Here is a 22187-nt window from a genome sequence, read left to right as displayed (position 1 = left end):
TTTCAAGACAATGAACAGCCTATTTAAATGTTTCTTTATACCAAATTACATATCCTGTAATGAATAAAACAGTGCATTACCGTGTACTTGCAATTTACCGCACACATTAGCATAAGATTGAGGGCAAGCATCTGTGCTCCAGGACATAGGTGCCTTAAATGATTGGTAATGGTCACAAGTGGGTGTCTGTGAAACATCCCAGCAAAGCAGGCAGCTAGCATGTCCCAGCCACTGTGTCCAAATGCTCTGCATTTGCAGCAGCCTACCCTCTTTGCCTGCAGTGCTAACAGAGGCATTGCTTTTACTCCCAGGAACACAACTGTCATCAATTGGCTTTCTATTTCTGATGCTTTTGTTATTACTGGTATAGTGGAGGGGAAAATGAAAAGACACTGCCTGGGTTTGTGCCCTTTTCTGGAGTGCAGCATGTCTTTGAGAACAATGATGTGTTGATCACAAGCTCAACCAAACTCAGAAGATAATTCTCCTCATTCTGAACCTCTATGGAACAATGCAGATGTGCTTGTTTGCTTCCTCTCTATTGTTCTCCTTCTTTCTTCTGCTCCTGAGCAGCCTGGAGTAATTAGGGGGCAAGAAATGTACACCAGAGTACTCCTATTCTTGTCACCTGTCAGTGGTGGATCTCAACTCATCCATGTCACACAAGCAAACAGAAAAGCATGTAGCTTGGATGAAGAAATAAGAAGCTTGTGAGGAGTTTGACCAGGACTTTTCCCCAAACAGATCACTGTTGCTGTATTTAAAGGCTGCTTCTAATTGTCCCTGATTGCCCTGGGAATAGGGAGGCACTCCTTCCTTATAAGGGGACCTTAATTATTAAACTGACTCCTCCACTATCTATCCCTTGGCAGTCCTCATTCCCACTTCAGAGAAAGAGGGGAGGTATGGAAGTATGAAGCATTCTTCTGTCTTCCCTTGGAGAAGGCAGAACCAGGAGAACAAGTGGTTGGCATGCTCAGCCCCAGAAAGATTTCCCTGGTGAAAAGGAGAAGAAATTTCTGAGTAAATACAACCAGTATATGAGATTACACATCCTATGATTTCCCTTCCATCGCACAGAAGAGGATATGCAAAGGCACACTTGTGTGCTATGGTCCCTGCGAATCTGAATGTCCTTTAGCCAAAAAAATAAACTCATAGATAGTTCTGAGCTGTATGAAGCCACGCAGGGAGTACAAGAGCTTACTCACTTACAAACGTTTTTGAATTTTCTCACTGATATCTATAGCCTGATGTGTATTACGCATTCCTTATTCAGTGCCAACACCCATAGCTTCCTGTCACTGAGGTCTGAGTTGAGTAAATGAAGGGCGATAGTATGCTGAGAATGAGTCTTTGGTTCTGGTCCACAGAGCCATACTCTAATCTGAAATCACTGAATATTACAGTCAAGGGCAAGATATTCTCTGCCATAATGCATTAAATAGTAACTGATATTAGTTACTAAAAGAAGTTAGTTTATACTTTCATTTTTACTACTTTAATTAGCTATGGTATAGCTAATACCATACTACCTGCCCAACCTACTCAGAACTTTATTAAACTCTCATATTTTTTGAGAAAGCTATTCAGAAACTTTCTAATAAGCCATTCTGTTTATTATTTCTTCTTCGCTCACCTATGAATTCTCCTTTCACCTGTCTGCCCACTTGTACTTGCATCACTCATACACATATGCACACATATCTTATTAAGTCGTACATACTTCACTCATTAAATGATTCAACTCACTTAATTCATGCCTGTTCGAAACACAGAAACTACCAGTTCCTTCAATCTACCCATCTTCTTTCATCAATATTGTTTTCACTCAGACATCTGAGTTTTTAATTTTGGTTTAAAAATCTCTCCCATCTCAATGAAGTTCAAAGCTTTGGATTACCACCTCATTTCTGAATCCTCAGCAGAATCAAGATCTCCTAGTTCAGCAAAGCATCACAAATGCCCTCATTAGGTATCTCTATGTTCTTCTTTGCTCTCAAACAGTGCTCTCAGAAGAACTGCAAGTTCATTTCCTTGGTCCAGTCTGTGTAACTCAACTGAGCAATCCTGACCATATTTAATCAAGAGGGGCCTGACCATAGAGTGCAAGTACAAGATCAAGCTCTTCAAAGAGTACAGTGGGTTTAGGCATTGGTGATGTTATCCCTTTACCTATAATACCTTCATGGCTAGAACTACAGCCCAGTGTTGATTCACAAGACAGTGGTGTAGGCCAGGAAGATAGATTTTATAAACTAAGGAAAAAGGTGACTTGATTGAGGAGATATGAAAATCCCCATGTCAGTACTGTACTTGATCTGATTAGAATTTCACACAAAAATGTTCAGACTGGTCTTGGAGTAGGTACTGTATCCAAGTGTTTCTACCTAGACCAATGTTCCAGTGCATGCTTTAAGAGGTTAGACTTTTCTTTTCTCCAGTCCCAAAACTCTGAGATTGTTTTCTGCAGTGTTCTGCTTATGAAAGTAGCAGCTTAGTTAGATACTTCACTGCACAAGAGGGCTGCAGGACATGAAATCTGATCTGATAAAAATATTTCCCTGCAACCCAGCGTAAGTATCTAATCACTCTGACATGGCAAGGGTATAAGACCCAACTCTGCCATCAGGGTTTCCCATTAAATAACTTTGGCTGCTTCCTATTCAACACAATGTCTATTTTGATTCTCATTCATGGATCTGATGACTAGAGAGCTTATGTGCTTAATTCAGCTGTGTAGATGCCACTCAGGTACAAAAAAAAAAAAACAATACAGACACGGAACAATATTATATTAACCTTCTTTTACAGATTTAGTTAAGATTCTGCATGCCTTGTTTCTCATTTTCAATATTACATGGACTTTTGGAAGCCTGCAGTTTATTTCTGCAGCCTATCTAGTGTCACAACAAAAGTCACTGATGGATAAGGAAAAGAAAGCAATTAACAACATCAAATATTTTGGGAACTAATGATGTAGTTTGTTCTCAATATCTCCTAGCAAGGTATCTGGATAAAGACCTTCTTCCCACTCCTCTCCCTGCTGCCCCAGATTTCTATGTAAGTTCAATAGATTGTAAATGTTGTAATATGAAAATTAATTTGTTACATGTATAGTTCAGATAATAGTGATGGGACATACCTCTCATGGTATGGGAAACAGTTACCTCGTATACCTGTAGCAATGCAAGAAAGCCTTTTTCCATTATATATTATTTTTAATCTCTGTATTGTGTAAGAGTTGAACCTTTTGTGGCCATGGGCCTGTCATGTGGGATTATATCTTCTTTCTGTAGAGAAGTCTGAAGAAATAACTAAAAACTAGTAGAAATAAAACTACTAATTATATTCCTAAGGCCTAATAGGCAGCAAAACATCAACACATCATTTCTTCCTTGAAATAAGTAAGAGTTGAATATTTTGAGAATGTTATGAAGGTGTTGTTTTCATACTACAAACAAAAGTAAGAGGATTTTAAAATGATACCTTATCAAATGATAAGTAAAAAAGATAAAATTACTTGCTCTGCTGTTTTAAATACATAAGAACTTAAAAGTTCAGGCACCTGTGTTCAGAGATCAGTCTAGAGTCCTGTTTTGCAATCATAAAGTATGATATGATGACTAAATATCTTAAATATAGAACATAAAAATCCTATTTCAAATCTGAGAAATGCTAACAATAAACCACTTGTATGTAGGTGAAATATGCTTATTCTAACATTCAAGTATTTACCTTGAATTCCAATTCTGAATGACTGTATGTGTTAAAATGGCAGACTGGAATAAAGATATTTTGAGCTAAGTTTTATAGAAATTGGAGTAACTCAAAATTTAGCAACTGGTTTAAATATATTACGATACACTGTAGAATCCCACTAATTTTTAAAGAATGACTGTACTAATAGATCCTTTCTATTTATGCAGTCCATAATGGCTCCTGGGTTCTCCATTACATTTTTATGCTGTTCTCCAGAGACAGATTCAATCCAATTACTTTTATCCACCCATAATCCTGGGCATATTGATTATCCCTGTACCCTTTTATTGCTGTCCAATCAATTGAGATGAATCTTTAACAACCAAACATTTTGGGTTGAAGTAAATGAGAGAAGCCACTTTCAGTTTGCACATTCCAAAGAACCAGAACAGAAAGGTTCCCATAGCTCCAGGGTATCCTGGCTCCCAGGTCAAACAAGCAAAGAGCACAAATTTTCCTAATGTATGTACTCTTTGGATTTCCCAAGATTCAATCAAAAGCCACAAGCAGACTTGTCCACTTCCACAATGGCAGGTCTGACTAGCTCTGCTTCCAATAAGGCTTGTGTTCAGGGTGTTCAGTTATTTAGCTCTGTCAGATATTTAAGCATTTGGACTGGATCTGATTTAGATTTCTCTAAAAATCAGATCTCATATATAGGACCACAGGTCTGAGAGAAGAAAACACTTTGGATTTGGGCTGCAAATAAAAAAGTCTCTGGCCTTAAATGGAGAGTTGAGCAGCAAAAAGTTTGAACAGTGAGCCACTCTCAGTTAACTCAGTTGAAAAAATGAGAGCCCATCTATGCATTCAGGTACTTCAAAGTCCTGAGAACCAGATTCCTTCTGAAAACAATAGTAGTCTGATTGTCAAAGTACATCCTACTGGATGGAATGCCCAAGTTTAGTAAAGCTGAAGATATTCAAACATGAATTTGAATCCCACAGTTTAGTAGACAGCGCATTTTCCTAAAAGGGCGAAAACCTGAGATTTGATCCTCATTCAGAGTTTTCTGCATTTTTCTTTAAAAAGGTATAATTTAAATTACAATAAGAAAGTTTTTCACCAGGGAATTCTATCTAAACTTTTTTTTTTCCTGGTCAGATTATTTTAACTACTACAGTACGATGTGTCTTGTGTTCTTGTTCTCTCTGGCCATGAGGCCAGAGTAAACAGTAACAATTTCATCAAGATAGGTGGAGAGTGCTTTCTTCACCCTTTTTAGCTCTCTTACTGAAGACCTTTATCCTGTCAGAATATGTAGATGCAACTTGAGAGCCCCCACTGTATCAGGAAGTGAACTATGAGGGTTGCTCTGAAAGAAATGCCCCCTAATTTGTTATGTTGCCTCATAATATCAGAGGCAGATGTTGGTGGAACAGCAGTAGAGGTTGCACCTTCCTGCCAATACACCTTTATATTTTGTTGCTGTGTGACAGATGGCAGCAGAGCCGCAGTCTGACAGAATGGTGTCTGACATGGAAGTGCGTATGAAGCAAAGGTGTGCTATTGAACTCCTCCATGTGGAAAAAATGGCATCCATTGACATTCATCGATGCTTTTTGAACATTTCTGGAAACTGAACAATGGATGTGAGCACATTGAGGTTGTGGGTGATAAGTTGCAGCAGTGGTGAAAGCAACAGTGGGTCACCTCCACTGGTACAGATTTTTATCAGCATGGCATGCAGGCTCTTGTTCATTGCTGGTGAAAATGCATAGTGGTGCTGACTTTGTGGAAAAATAGTATTCTGTAGCTAAGAACTTGTTCTATTGAACAGTGTTATTGTGCTCTTTGTATACCCACTGTAGTTTCCATGGAAATATGTAGGAGGCATTACTTTGGAGAGACCTACGTAATACTGGAGTTCTCTAAACCAGAGAGGCTTAAATGTTGAACCACTTAGACCAGGGATCTGTCAAATTGCAGAGGGCAAACTGCCAACAGTAAAGGAATGTCATGTTCTTTTAAGAAAGTGCCTATATGTGGTATAAAAAGGCTAGGTTCTTTCAGTGTTTGTGGTCTCCAGGTAAAGAAGAGTTTCAGATCATTATATACTCAGGAGTTGGAACCTGATGATCCTTGAGGTCCCTTCCAACTCAGAACATTCTATGATTTTGGAATTACATAGACTCAGCCTCAATCTTGATTTTATTATAAACCTAAACTTTGTATTGGACTTAGCTCCTAATGCTTATTGAATTAATTTATTATCTCAATGAACATTTAGCTCCTAAGTACCTTTGAAGATCAAGAACAGTATTACAGCTTTCTGTTTCCCTCCTAAGTACCTCCAGCCCATCACTAAAACTCATTTATGGATGCTGTCAAAAGTTGTCAGGGTATACAGCTGTCAGCGTCCTCATCAGCAACAGATCCCCCGTGTTTGCTCACTCCCACTGAGTGCACAATTCCCACAGAGCTCCAAAATTAAACCCCTTTGGAGAACAAGAATGTCAAAGTACTCCTTGTAGCAGAGTCTCCTAGCACCCTGAAACATATAACTAATAAATGGTTTAAAACCATTTATTTCAGAGCTAAGCTAACAACCAAATGATTAGACTATTATGGAGCTTCAGCCATATCTTGCAAACAAACCTTTCACAATCAGCAGTTTTCCATACTGGCAATACTGAGCTGAGGAGAGGGAAATAAATGTAGCTTAAAATACTTTTCCTTCTTAAATTCTAGGGTCTAGTAACATTATGTCACCTTGGTGCTTCTTTTAGTATACTGCCTATGATGGCATTTGTGGCCATCATCTGGAAAATGGCTGTACTGCAACGTAATCTATCCATGTCTTTTTTTCTTGGACAAACTTTGGACATGACCCTATGTGACAGATCAGGACCGCTGTAGCAGTGGAGCCTCCAGCATGCCTGCTCTGCAGAATGCCTGCTGCACTAGGTCTCTGTGGGCTCCTCTTAGGGCATACAATGGCTTTTCTGCCCCACCAGCCCTCTGTTTTCTATTGGTGTATGATTAGCACTAGGTAACAAGCCATAGAAAAAAGTAATAAGCCTAATTCAGACATGCTCAACACAGTCATAGCACTCCTTTGTAAAATTTATTTAATGCTTTTTAGATATGCTTAAGCAACACTGGTGGAAAAAAAAAATGCAATTCAAAGCGTTTGCCTGGGATAACACTCAGTTCAATGAAATTCTCAATCATGTTACATAATCTTCATTTACAAATAAAACAAAAATGTTTGTGGAAGTGCATGAACAGCCTGTGGCTGTGGGCTTCTATCTCTTCAGCCACAGGGTGGAAACAGCATGTCTGTTCATCTACGCAGCTACATCCAAAAAGCTATATGATGCAACTGGAGTCTAACCTTACATTTTTTAAACAGGTGTATCACTGTAGCATTAAGTCAAAACAATGAAATAAAAATCTGGGACAAAACAATTAACCTATCATCAGATGTCATATTTCTTAGAGTGTTGACTAATTACACTAGCAGATTATCAACTGCAGTATCAGTACCAAAATACTGAGTTAGTTATTACACCTTTCCCTGTGTTTTTATGTACTACACAAAATATTAAAAAAAAAAACTCTGAAAAATATGAAGCTTTACTGCAAAAGAAATTAATGCAACAAAATGGTGTTTTTAAGTGTTAAAGAGATATGAAGCATTGCCTCTTCATATGTGCTAAAGAGCAACAGCTGTATTTCATTTTAACTTGACGTGCTTCAGATCTCATATTCATATAGGTATTTAATGATCCAAACGTGATGGTCCTATAGTATAATTACGTATATGAAGGCTCAACTTCATATGTAATCTTTTTAAAAAGATGCTTCAGTAGAAACCTTGCTTTGGTTCTAACAATGAATAATCTCTTTAACAGTGGAAATGCTTTGGATGGGTTGGAGACTATTGACCATAGATCTTGAGCACGGTTGATAATCAAACAATGTTATTCCTTCTTGATAGACTCTTTGCTTCTTCTTCCTTCCCAGTAGAGCCAGTACAGGGAGAACAGGTAGAGTGCAAGACAAACCATCAAATCATAGTGGTAAAGTGTTGCAGCAAACACAAGAAAGAAGAAGAAACAAAAGATTTTGCAACCAATCTCTTTTAAACCTGGAGTCTCACTAGACAGCATCTGTTCTTCACTACTCTGGTCAGACATATCTGCAGAATGAGAAATGTTCTGTTTTTCATTCTGCGAGTCATCAAGCCAATTTAGTGTTTTCCCCTCAGTTATTAAATGGTGAGAATCAGAGCCTCTCCCAGCAACTTCTTTGGTAGCCTTACTAATTGAAATTTCTGGCCTCAGTGACTTCTCTTGCTTGAACTCTGTTTGATGGAAACATTGACCTATATTGCTTCCTCTTCCTTCTCTAGCAACAGTTGTGTCTGAAGTGGAAGGTACTTCTTTTCTTTCAGCTTCAGGAAAGAGGCATTTATTAATATGTTTCATTTCATTTGGCAGACTTAAATCATATCCTGACTCGGTAACAACCTTTTCAATGACTTTGAATTCAGAGTGAATATATGGATGGTCCATGTCTGCTGGATAAGATGACAGTGGAGGGCTTTTATAGTGGTAACTGGGCACAGTGTTTGTACCAGAAGTTGGTGTTTTTGTTTGAGCTTTGACATGCAAATAGGAAGGCGTTCCAAGGTAGCTCTCTTCGCTATACAGCTCTGCCAATTCCTCACTGTAGCGATGTTTCTGGGCACCCTGGGAATATTTAGATACTTCTTCTGAATGTAAGCCCTGCCCCAAGCCTTCTTTCTTTCCTGCAGAAGAAGCCTTCGCAGCTCCTTCTGCAGGCAGAATATCTCCAATGTCTGGTTTTGCTTTGGCACATTTTTCCTTGCTATTGCATACAGACATCGTTTCTCCTTGCAGTGTTTCATGTACACGTGCATTATAAATATCTAAAACTGATTCCTTTTCAAATTCAGTGTCATATAATACACCCACTGTGTTGAGTTGACAAAGAGCATAATGTGAACCATCATTTCTCCCTTCATGTGTATCAAACGCTGTTTCCTCTTCCTCTGTGGGCCTGTCACTTAGTGCAATCTCTTGAGGTAGCTTAGCAATTACTGCTTTTTCACTGGCAGACATTTTTTCTGGAGCACTTTCTGATGTTGTTTTAATTATATAAGCTGTACCTGCCTCTGCTTTCCCTTTAATACCGTGCTCAGAGACAGGAGACTTTTCACAGCTCTCTGCCTCTTGGCAGGTAGATAACTCTTTGGTACATGAACTCTGAGCCCCTGCATCACTCCCTGCTGCCCACCGCACCCCACTATCTGCTCGTTTCCATGCCTGTCCAGTGGCGTTTTCTTCTCTTTCTGTCCCTGTCAGTCCTCCTTTATTTCCATTCTCTGTCTTTCCTCTGTCTTTTAACCTCGTGAATCCTCTGTGTTCCTGAGCATCTTCAGCTCTGCTTTCATTCTCTGGCAAGTAAGCCCCAGGTCCTGCTTGTGCAGGCCTGGCTCTGTACTTGTTGTCTTCATCTGGCAGGAACGATGCGCTGAAGGCATGTTTTCTGTGAGACTTGAAAGGCTTGGGTGCTTCTTCCTCTCCAATTAGTGCTAAATCTGCTATTTCAATGACTCTTTTCTCCTTCTCTGTATCAGTGTTATAATTCTTTTCTGACAATTCACAGACTCCTTTTTTGTGTGCATATTGGCTTTTTGTGGAATCTGTTGAGACATCAGGGTATGCAAAAGTGTCGGTATGTAAATCTCCTTTTAAATGTGCCTGAACTTTGCTTTCAGTCATCTCAATTTTTCCTTCGTTTTTGTCAGCAGCTGGTGACAATGAATCCAGAGTTTGGTGAGATATTTTCGGCACTTGGTGCTCTGGAGCTGGATTAGCATTGCCATCCAGCGTTCCTGTTATGCATGGTTTTAATTGCAGGGATTCATCATGCACTGAAGAAATGGCTGCTGCTCTCATTTCACAGGCCTCTTTCGAGGTATCATCCTCACTGATGAATAACCTCTCCATCATCTTACTTCCTGAGGCACTATCTGCTTCACCTCCTGTAATATCTGTGTGGCTCTCTCCTTGTCGGCTTGAGACAGTAGCCGCAATATTGATAGCCTCATTCTGCTTTGTTCCAGGAAAGTATTTTGCCGATGAAAGGGTTTCACTGATACCAGTAGAATCCCAAGACTGTTTGCTGCTGTTTGCTGAGCCAGCAGAGACTTCCTTTTCTGATGGGTGACTATTATAACCTCCTATGGAATACTTAGCATTACCTTTTAATTCTTCTCCTATCACTTGTGAAGTATTTTCAGATAAGGAACTGATAGGCACTGGGTGCCTCAGCAAGTCACTGCTTCTTTCTACATGGGTTAGATTTTTCTCCAGTCTTACAGTTTCACTTGGAAAATTAACTGGTTCTGTTGTGTCTAAATTCCTTTCATCTCTGGAAGAGGTACCTTTAGCTCCTGTGAAGTGCTGATTTAGCTGAAACAATAGAATAGAAAAGAATGATCAAAAAAGGCTTTACAAAAAATGTGCCAAATGAATGAGGCAGGATTTTGCTATGGAAAGTTTTGTTTTCGGTAACAAAGCTTTTATGGAAACGTGTTCCGAACCATTTGCAAAATTTGCATTGTGTGTATTTTTTAACATAGGTAATGAGCTTTATGGTGGCGTTGAAAGGAGCAGGAAATAAAATAGAATTCAGAACCCTCTCTCTTTATTCATGAGTTCAGTAAGCTGCTAGTGCATTTTATACAAATTAAATCTGAAGAGAATATTCCCTTAAAGGGAGGCTAATTCATTCTCTGCACATTCGGTTCTAGGTTTGGAGAGAGAGAGGCATTGGGGAGAGGGAGGATTGGCACTTAAATGAGGGCAGTGATACAGTACATCAAAGCCTGGTAATGTACAGCATTGTCCAGTAAAACAAAGACACATTTCACACTGACAAATACTGTAAGGATTATCTTTGCTTCATTTCTCCCAGGGACCATTTTACAGGCTTCAAACCAGACTGATTTTAGACAATCTAGTAAGACATGAGTTGGAAATGAGATTAGTGAAGTAAAAGGCCAGAAACTAATCACTCTCCCTCCTAGCTCCCATATATCATATTGTATTATTCAGCTATGGCTGCTTGTCATTGCACTCTCTTTTCACTTTAGCATAGTCACACTGATAGCACTAGCTGATCAATTAGAGGCTAGCTTCTTGGGCACCCCTTTATGCATTTGCACTTGCTGTAGAAAACCCCGTTACAGTTTCTCTTATTAATATGTTTTCTGCAAAGCCTCTGCAAACTATTAATAGTAAAACGTCACTCAAAGAAAAGTGAGGGAGCTAATGTCTCTGCAAATTCTGTTTTAATGACCCTCTGCCAACCAGTGCTCAAGTGTATTTGAGTTCTTCGGTGATGCCAACTGTCAGGATTTAACAGTGAGATGCCTGTGTTTTTTTCCCCTCCTCATAACTGACATTTGCATGATCTCAATAATTATATGCAAATCTTACGATTTCCCCTTCTTCTCACATAAGGCTCATGTTACTTGTCAACTGCACAGCTGTCTTGTGAGCCAATGCCTGTGCGTTTCAAAGATTTGGTTGTATTTCCATCTATTATAAGCCTTCATTGTTTAATTCATTAAAGAGCGCATAGTGCAAATTAACATCTAAATTATAGCTCCCCCTTCATTTATTGTACAGACAATCCTGGCAATTGATAAACAAACGGTTATATTTGATCCTGCTTTTTGTAACAGAGTGGACTGAGAACAACAAGGGATTTTGAGGTCCTCCTTTTTTATGTTTCATCATAAAAGAAAAAAAAAGAGAGAGACAGGTTGACTTTCAGGCAGTGAAATATCCCACAATAGGCAACAATTTTGAACTTTTTTGGAGAAAAGGCAAGAAAAAAATATATTCAAATAAGAGAAATTTATTCTCTCTCTATTAATAAAGAAAAAAAAATGGTTCTCATCTTCCTCTCCTGATTCAGCATTCACATTTTCACAGGTGATAGCTGTTATAATCTATGATTACAAGTCTATGCACTAAAATGATTGTGAGCTGAGAACAAACACTGAGAATAATAAATTGCTGTATGTGTCTCATTTATTGCCATTTTTTCTTTCATACTGAAAAATGTAAGCAAAACCACACACGTGCACACATACAAACCCAAATAGATTGAATGTTCACTCAATGTAAAATTTATTATAACAGATTTGGTACCAAATGCTGATATAGAAAGATGTGCTATATAAATATATGTATTTTGTTCATATAGCACGTTACATAGTTATGCTTTGAAAACAACTAAAAGCAAACAGTACTATAAATAAAAGAATTATATCAAATATAAAGCATTTCTACAAGAATGTACCCATCCCAGAGACTAGGATGAGAGATCTTTGAAATATTAGTCTTCTAATTCCTTCAAACCGTCACTTAGAGCCTCTGGTAAAGAGGTAAAAGGGAGAAGTCATTAATTTAAGACCAGAAAAAGTTGATGCACTATGCTGAAATCAAAGCACCTTCTATTGTCGAATCAGTTAGAAATTCAATGAAAGTACAGACCAAGGCTTTACATTTGTAAATTAGTACATCAGTCAGCTCTGGTAAAAGGGGGCATTTCACCAGCTTTGAAGCGTAAATGGATTCATATCATTTAATACTGTAGATATAATTGTATAACACTTACCAGCAACTCTAATTCTTTTTCATCATCTTCGTGATCACCCTGGTTGTATTCTGCATTTTTATCTTTTATATTTTCATTAGCTGGTGCACTCTCTTTGTCTTCTGCTTGTGAACAAACAATCTCTGGGATGTTTGCATCTGAAGAGTTAACAAAAACACGCTTGAATAATTTCCATGGGATTATTTGTTACACTTCTTTAATTAACATGAACGCTAAGAAAGAACTAATTAAACCAGGTGTAGTACCTGAAGTCCTTGAATTATTCCATATGTCACCATCTGATGTTGCCAATATTTCTTCTTTGCTGTTAAACAAAAAGAAACTTTCTGTGTTATTCTGCAGAAAAATAGTGTTCTAATTGCTCTTAGACTCAGCTAGAAAGACAGCTGGTTAATTACACAAAATTTTGAATGCTTTTTGAAAGTCTGAAGATAACAGCCTTATCAAAAGTAGTTTCTTTGATTGACCTGATATTAACTTTTGGACAAAGAAGGAATTGGCCAAGAAAATGAAAATGTGTTGACCTTCAAATTACATTACAATGCTGATGGGTTTTCCCAGGCCTTTTCTGAGAAAGTAGCACAAAGGTAATTAGATGGGTTATTGACAGGCAAGAGTAACTTTGGGGTCAGACAACAATCTGCAAAGATGTATGTTCACAGGAGACTGGAACTCTCACTTGTTTATATTTTTCAAATATTTGTGTACAGAGCTTGCTGGAAAAAGGCATATTTGTAACCTGAAACAAATCAAAAGATTATCTCTGCGTGCATACAGTATAGATCCTGTTGCTAAGCTGTGGATGGCTGATAGGAATGAATTCTGCTTCCCTGAAGCCAAGGCACTTTTTTCTTGTGCTGTTGTGAAAACAAAGGTCAGATCCAACACAACAAACACCTACAGAGAGATGCTGAGCACCTGCTGTCCTCATCAGTACCAATGCAAAATGATAGCAGTTGGAATTGTCTGCTCATAGGGATGCAACATTTAGTAAAAAGGAAAAAAAATGTAAAAATGTGAATTATTATGTCACTCCCAATGCTTTCACTATGAGATGGATCTTTTTTTTTTCTGTAGGTTTTTAATTTACACATTTTTCAGCCAGGTGTCCACCTGTATTACTGAAAGTTAGTTTCTAATTTCCAAATATTAATCTTTTCCCCCTCCTATATTGTTCTAGGGTGGTTTTTTTTTTTTTCGATTCGAATTGATATAACATTAACTCTGCCACTTAAAATGCTTAATTCAGAAGGAGGATGCTAAATTTATACTTCATTAAAAGGTACTACACACTGACTGTCGCCAACTTTTAAGAATCCAGCCTTTCCAGGGATTGCCAGACAAAAACAGATAGAAGATCGTTCCAGTCTAGCATCTGATCTCTCACCCTGGCCACCATCAGATATTTCATGGGGAAATGTAAAGTTCTTGTAGGAAAAGATGTGGGATAATCTGAATCGCCCTATTAAATGTTTTCTTAGGCTCAGTTAGACATTTGTCCTTAAGGCATCAGATTTAACACTCTTTCAGTGGTTCTTTTTTTCCCATTAATCACAATAATGCTGAATATTCTTGTTATCCGTATGAATGTCACATTGCTTTTGAGTTCTGCTACATGTAAAGCCTCCACACATTTCTCCCTCTCCTACTCAAACCAAGTTGTACTTTCCTCTGCCAACAGCTGCTGTAATCAGAATAATCTGCATTTCATCCTGAAAAGGCTGGCAGAGAAAAGCCTTTATTTTCAGATCTGTGCATTTTTTAAGGTAAAACATCACTGATTATTATTGATTAATCATTATATTTGTACTGTTACTGTTACACATTAATTTTATTCTTAATGTTATATGAAGAACCCTGTTTTGTTCCATCCCTCTGCAATTTTTTCAGCCACCTGCGTCCATAGCCATATGGAGTAAGTTGGGGCTTAATCATGAGACAGATGCATACAAAAGTTTAGTTGCTAACGGGGTATCTGCAAAAGCCTTAAGTTCAGAACCAAAACTCTGTATAACACGTGAGCTGAGTTAGTCATCCAAAATAATGATCTCAAAACCACATGGGCTGAGCAGAAGGTCTCCTACTTTTAGCCAGTGGGGGAAAAAAAATCTCAAAACCTTTATTTGAATGTAGATTCAATAGGCTGTAGATTCAGGGCTACCTGCAGCTTCCAGCTATGTGGATATAACTCTCAGGAAGGAGAGGTGGCATCTTTTGCTCCTAGACAGAGTCCTCACCTGCTCCTTAAAGAAATGGAGCGTGCCCCACTCTAGTCCTTCAAGAAGCACTCCCAGAAAAAGGGATGCCCAGTAAGTAATAGTCTACTATCAGCAGAGCTTGCATACAAAATGCAGTGGCACACTCAAGTTCAATCACAGCCCCAGGAGATTAAAAAATACACTTCATACACATCCAAAAACTACCCAAGTGACTGCTGTTCTTGAATTTGGATGTACGAATATGACTCTTTAGCTTATTCTTCATTTCTAGAAGAAAAAAAAAAAGGAACTGGATTCTGTCCCAGTTCCACATGCTTCTTATCCAGTGATTATTTTTGTTTTTGACAAATACCTTTTTGGTGTAAAATACAGACACTACTGAATAAGATTATTAAGGGGTCCCTCTTTCTGAATGTATGTAGCTGCTCTGAGGTGGATGCCAGAATGTGTCTTGGCTTCTTAGCCTTAGTTTCCTAAGCACCTGTGCTCAGGCAGTTGTGTATATTACCCCTGTCATCACTGATGAGACACTAAAGCTTCTGAAGAGAGATTCGCTTCCTCTGTTTGGGACATCGCCAGTGAGATAGAGAGAAATATCCTTTGAAGGAGCTTCTCTCCCTCTGGAGGAACTGACCATAAAAGAAATATACAGCGTCTGCCTTAGGCTGAAACCAAAAGTTTTAGATAACTAAAATAAGCTGAACAGAATCCCACAATGTGACTCCAAATCCAAACTGGAAAGTAGCTAACGAGTTTTAGCAGCTGGGACTGCACCACATTATGTGTGACCTGAGCACCTCACTTCTACTTGGCTGTGTTTGTCCTTAACCCTTGTTCCAGCATCATCTAAAGCCCTGGACCACGGGTTTCTTTTCACAGCTGTAACAGATAATAAATATCAATGATAATATAACCCCACAGCATGAATCCACAGCAAAAGAAAATCATGCGCCATTTCAGGGTTTCTAACATGACTTGTTCCTTGTTGCACTGAATTTTATAGAGATTGTTGGTTTGTAACCCATAATTTGTGCAGCTCTGTCCTGCAAATGTGTGGCTGCAGGGAAATTCAGTGCAACAACTGTTTTCCTTCTACATCAGAAATATCTGTCCTCATATAATTATTCTAGTGGGAAATCTGAAATTAACCTAAATTGAGGATATTAATACTGCAGTCTTTGAGGATCACAGTACGCATAAAACAATAGTAATTTAACAGCACTATTTTAATCCAAGAAATGTTATGAAGGTGCTGAATCCATAGGTTGATATAACTTAAGAACAATCTCAAAGGTATATGTAGACGTTAAAGAGTGAAATATCTCCCCAAAGCCTATAAATATTGGCCATTTCAACAAACAGTGATAAATACATAGGAAAAATATCTCTACTATTAAAACATTTAATCAGTTTTTAACACTGCTTTTTAAGAATATCCTTTCTTCTTTGTTCTTTATGGAAGCTGTTTGTCTAGTTAGTTAAGCAAATTGTTAGAATAATTCAGCTTTTGTGTTCTAAATTAATTAACTCACTGGTTTTCAGGGATCTAAATGTACCTACACTGTGTATTGAGAGGCACAAAATTTGTGTTCAGTTTTAAAATGTTTATTTTTACTTTTAAGTGAAACTAGATATTCTGACAAAAATGCAAGTTAGAAAAATTCCTGTCAGCCAGTGCATTTTGCCTCCAAAATAAGTACTTGCATACCTGTAGAAGCTCCGTCGTTGTTTTTTTCCTTCATATGAGCAGTACCTCAGAAACTTAAGAATTTCTACCAGCTTCAAAAAAAACCTTTGCTTATATGATTCACTCTTGATGGAACTACCATTCATTTGGACTGAGTGACAAAAAGAAGTAGGAATGCAAATAGTTATGGGTATAATTTTGCCTTTAGACAGAGTACAAGGGTGAAGCACAGGCACTAGTAAGTAGGACTGAGGGGACCAGAGAGTTGATGGACATTATGAAAAGGATTTCAACAGTCTCAAAGCTACGTAAAATTTGCACCTCAGAGAAAAATGTAAATTTGAATCTTAAGATGATCACCTAAACATGTGAAGAGTAAGTAGAGAATATATGAGTGATATTAAAAAAAAAAAAAAAAAAATTAGATAACTAGAAAAAGTATTGTTTTATCTTCAGAAGATATTGGGATAAAGTAATATATGGCAAGGATGTTGAATTAACTTTTTTTAGTCAAACAGGATTTTTAGAGGAGAGGTTTGATCAAGATTTCAGATAAGTTATGTATAATTCCACAATCCATAAGACTTCTCTGAAGCTTTTCTACCCCAGCGCTGGCAACGGGACAAAGTCTCATTTAGAGAAACACTATGAGCAAGGTAAAACTGATGGGAAAATAGATTAAGAAAATGGTATTATTTAATTCGGTCTGGGAGCAGAACTTGTTTAGATATGCTCCAGTTAAGAGAATCAGATAATCTCCAACTCAAAATAGTGACAGACCCAAGAGAGGAAATAACACATAGTTGAAATTCTTTTCCATTCAAATCTATCATTTCGGTCCAGATACTTTTGTAACAACATCAGAAGACAAGGAAAAAGATTTAGGAAAATTAAAAGTAGTGTCTGGCAACTTTGGACCCAGGTGTCTTCTAAAAGTCTTCACAGTAGACAAAACTTAAATGAGAGAATAAATACAGATAAATGGAAAATGACATAGAAGTGCCAGACTCACATGATAATATCTATCTTTGTTAAGATTGCTGTATTTCCCTTGTCTAAAAATCAGTTATCTGATCTATCTGGACTTCATTAAAGCATTTGTTATGCAGCCACATGGGAAATTTATTAATTAAACTGGAGAGGAGGGAGATCAGAGCAGGAGCTCAGAGGTGGGAGAAGGGCTCGGTGCCAAGCGGGGCCTCACAAGACTGGCTGCACCGAGCTGGCAGACGTCGCCCTGGAATTCGAGAGGACCAGCCGTGTGATCGCTCAGTCATTTTATTACAGACCACAGCACAAAAAGTCAAAGTTAAATTAAATCTGTTGCAGATAGGAAGTTGGGAGACATCACCATCACAGAGGAGGATTGAAAGAAATCTAAGGCCTGGAGGATCAGAATAATAGATAAGGGATGCACTTCAAAATTATGAAGTGCCAAGTTATACATTTAGGGACTAGAAAGAGTTTCTTCTGCAAAATGAGGGCTCAGAAACTGGAAGAAACAGATGAATAAGGAAAATTTGAGTTTGTTTTTGTTGAACAACATTTCCAAGCCACCGACAAGAACTGGCTGTTGTAACAAGGCAAACAAGATTCTCTGGTAATATATCAAGAGAATATGCCTTGTAACAAAAGATTTCCAGTAATTGTTCATATCGCAACACCAGGCACTGGTAAGAACTCCTTACCAGTTCAAGAACTTCAGGAAAGATTATTTCAGACTGAAACAGGTGCAGAAGAGGACTACAAGAAGATGAGCAGATGAAAATCATAACCAAGGAGACAAACAGTGCATTTCTATTTTCAGTTTAGCAAAATACAGTTGGAGAAGAGAAATAAACATCCTCTTTTAATAAACAATAAGAAGGTATGAAAGATATTAACCAGCAAAACTCTATTAATATATTAATAAAAAGAGAGCCCTGTGGAAACTGTGGAAACTTAAAAGAAGATTTATAAGCATTAGAAATCCTTTACCAATTTTTCAGTGAGAGTAACAGACAGATGAAACTGAGGTGGTCTCAGTATAGAAACATACTTTTGTGATTGGGCTCATACAAAGTGTTTCCCTAGGAATAAGACTTCATAGTCTCCTATGCTCAGTCCAGCCCTATTTCATATAAAGTTGTATGCCCTGAGAATTGCACTTTCAGAAATGCTCACTTCACCACAGCAGGTACTTTGGTCTTGTTTGAAATTGTTTGGGCCTATAGCCAAGAGCTGCTAATCTTTCCGTAATGGGTGGAGTAATTATAGTTTGTCGTGGTTTGAATTCACACAAATATTTTGCAGAAGTTGTATCTGCATGTTTGTACAACCCGCCACACAATTCACATTGTTCTGTGTTGTATGCATTTATTCTATTTCTGAACACTTACATTGCAAGATATCTATTTTATTATATCAAATGTACCTGTAAAATTCTTTAAATGCCACTTGAACCATTTTATACTAGCTCTGTTTAAAAGAAAATGTGACAACACTGTATTTAGTCTGAAATTTAAAAAGCGTGGTGATGTAAAGATATGTAAAGTCTATATTTAAACAAGTATTTATTTAAAAACATACATAAGAGAGAAAAAATGATATAATTTTGTTCAAAAATCCAGATAAGATTAGACTGTCACTGAATCTTTCCTGCTTCTAGTTTCTAATTCAAGTTGGATTCAAAATGATTCTCTTCTACCCTGAAGGTGGGGTGAAGCTAAAATAAGAGAGGCTAGTAAGATCTAAGTGTTAACTAAACAATAATTGTTTTATTTTCGAGTCTAATTTCTAGATGTTAGAAGAGACTAATGTGGTATCAAAATTTGATCTGGTGCTGTAAATAGCCAGACTTTCTGAAGAATGATGCCACTGTGAGGTAAACAACATATGAGATGCTTGAAGAGAAATAATGAAACGTGACAGTAACGTTTTAGTGAGAAGCAGAAGAGCAAAAAAACAAATTTGTGCAGGTAACTGTCTGGGTTTGAAAAGTCACTGGGGCCAAACAAAAGAATCCCTCGGAGCTGGAGAGAGAAGTAAAGACTGGGTGGCAGGGGAGCTGGGGGGATGAACACTGTTGATTTGGTTTCAGTATGTTGTGTATCATTAACAGCAAAACAGACTAAAAAAAATCAAACCATAAAAAATATTTTTAAAATTGTGTGTGTACATTATAAACAGAAAGCCTGTAAAATACTTGGAGGAGTTGGGTTAAAATAACATTCCTGAGAAATGAAGAAAATTCTTTTCATGAGGATTTTGCACAGGCAGTAGTGAATAACGGTAATATTATCTTCAACGTCGTTAAAAACCCACAACAGTTAAAAAAAAAAAAAAAAAAAAACCACCAACAACTAAGGAAGAAGGAATTTGGGAAAGAAGTAGAAAAGGCCAAGAATACATAAAGATCAAAATAAAACTTTTTATTAAATGTATGACACAATAGAAGACTGCTTTGTTGGTTTAGGTTTTGTTGTTGTTGTTTCTTTTTCACTGATACCAGGCCTGTAAACAGTTGCAGCTCCGGAAAATTACATTTAAAATGTTGCACTGCTAGTGTTAAAATACTAGTGAGACAGGGGAGTAAATATTAACAACACCAAAACATGCAGAAGAAAAAATGGGGAGAAAAAAAAAAAAGCCAATACTGTACACAACAATAAGAACAACAAAAACCTTAAGCTTGATCTTTGTCTCATTACTGTGGTAAAACTACTAGTAGAGGTATACATCCCAGCCATCCTCTGGGATCTCAGCAAAAATCATGTCCTGGCCTGTCTTTGTACAGCTCTTGAAAGGGATTAAGGATCCACCAAGAATCACAGCATATGGATCTCTGTAGCACTTTTCTAGTGATGAGCTCTCCATAATTAGTTCTATCTTCGTCACTGAATATATGAACTGAACATTTAATGAGTAAAGATAATCTCATTCCTTGTCTTCATAAGACTAAGTCTAAAACTCACTACAGGGACAAATCTCCTCTGGTTTAAATTGAAGCCTGTGTTATAATTGTCGAAATAACAGCTATGTAATGAAAACTTCCAGATTTCTTATGATATTTATATGTATATTAGTCCCAAGCCCCAGCACTGTCAGAGAATCCACAGTGTAGCTGAAGAAGATGTACAACCTTGGCTTGAAGCTGCCTTTGTGCTTCCTATGGCCTTGCTTCAGTGTGCCCCAGAACAAGCTGGGACTTTCAGTTAGCATGAAGATGACAGGGAGGTTGAGGATTATCAGCCCATGCCCATTCCTACACTGTTGTAAGAAGCAGAGAATTTCTAACCCAACTGTATCCATTGGAGGGCCTCCAAATAGTCTCCCCATAGAGCAACGCTTTCCCTGCAATTTCAGGGTGCTTGAAAGTCAAGAGGCCACAAAATACCTCCAGCAGAGGTGCATGCAGATGGATTCCTTCATGGGCAATCACCCATAAGCTGTAGAGAGGGATCATGAGGTGCTCAGTCCCTGCAGGAGGCAGCCAGGATGCTGGGTGTCAGGGTCTAGCCTGCAACTCCAGGGCTGCCTGCAGCTTGCACCTGCCCAGGCCTTGAGCTCCCTGCAGCTAAAGAGAAAGAGCCTTCAGAAAGCTAAGGAGAGAATTCGTTGCAGTTGCAGGAACTGGTGCTTATTTCTGACTTGTTTACCTGCATATTTTGTCTAAACGAAGGCAGAATATTATTTTTATGAGAGTATGCTCTCATTTGGAATTGACACTAATGAATGCAAGGCCTTTCCCCCTCTTGTTTGTACCATCAAATTAATTAGCTCTATTGTGACATCAGTATTTTTCTCAAGCAGTTCAAGGCTTGAGCATTTTCCTTTCTTTTTCTAAAGGGCATCTTCAGTGCCCTTTATCTACCATAAGAATCATGCCTCACTTGGATTTTTCACAACTAATGCTGTTTATTATAAAAACTGATTGTGATGTGAAGATTGTTATACTGTGTGGCAAATTGCCCAAACAATTACTGTAAATGCATAAGCCATAAACTGTACTGCCAAGGACACTGGTAGGTTAGCTTCTATAAAAGAAACAATTAGAGTCTGAGGTGAAAATAATAGAGATGAGATGACAGTTATTGAAAAGGCAGAACATCCAGTTTAATGTTGTAAATATAGGTTTGTGGATTACACTGATGGTTTTAAAGTGTTCATGTCTTATTGAATGGAATAGAATATTACATACTTAAGAATGGGACCGTAATTATTATTCCTTTTTAATTGTGATGTCTGATGCATTTGTGAGCAGTTGTTGAGAACATCCTCACATTATACTGATCCTAGTTCTAAATTATCATCCTGCTCCAAGGGTTTTCTTTTTTTTTATTTTACTTTTGTAGCATTTTGTTGTTCAGGGTCTGTTCTGAACAAAGTATTATCTCTTGAGGAACTTAGAGTGCTTAGAGGGTTACAGCAATAATTATTTCAGTTTCAGCCTACACACTTCACTGCTTTAAATCATCATTATAAGTTTCATCCCTCAGCAACTCCTGCTGAGACATTCTTAAACTCCTAAAAACCATTAGATAAGAATAGTTTATCTTATAACAATTTGTATATAAAAGTATTGATAATAATTTGCTAGAAATTAAGGGAATATATTTTTCAGAGGAATCATCTAAATACACGATAAGTTTTTGTGCTTACTAAAGAATTTGAACAAGATTTGTTTCATATGAAGAAAAAGTATATGCACTGTACAAGAAGGCGCATTGCCATAGACTTTGGTAGATGCAAAAAAAAAAAAAAAAAAAATTAAAATAAAATATAAGAAAAGAAATACTACTACGTGAGAAAATTAAAGAGTCCTCAACTCTTCTAAGAGAGGACATAGGAATAAAATTCAAATATTGAATCCTGTG

At 37.6% G+C, this 22187-nt stretch overlaps 1 protein-coding gene across 1 annotated transcript in view; it reads right to left on the bottom strand.

The window, feature by feature from the left end:
- Positions 1–5094: 5094 nt before the first annotated feature.
- Positions 5095–22187, bottom strand: part of PPP1R3A (protein phosphatase 1 regulatory subunit 3A) — a 29596-nt gene continuing 12503 nt past the window's right edge. Inside the window, exons 2-4 of the mRNA XM_010706790.4 lie at positions 12672–12730; positions 12427–12563; positions 5095–10208 (exon numbers count right to left, since the gene is read on the bottom strand). Of these exons, the coding sequence (XP_010705092.1) occupies positions 7689–10208; positions 12427–12563; positions 12672–12730 (2716 nt within the window). The 3' untranslated portion in view covers positions 5095–7688. The remainder of the gene's footprint in view (positions 10209–12426; positions 12564–12671; positions 12731–22187) is intronic.

The sequence above is a fragment of the Meleagris gallopavo genome, chromosome 1, assembly GCF_905368555.1.
Source record: "Meleagris gallopavo chromosome 1, MGAL_WU_HG_1.1, whole genome shotgun sequence".
In the NCBI taxonomy this organism is placed as follows: Eukaryota; Metazoa; Chordata; class Aves; order Galliformes; family Phasianidae; genus Meleagris; species Meleagris gallopavo.
Note: the sequence above shows the minus strand (reverse complement) of the source record. Positions and strands in the feature narration are given on the sequence as shown.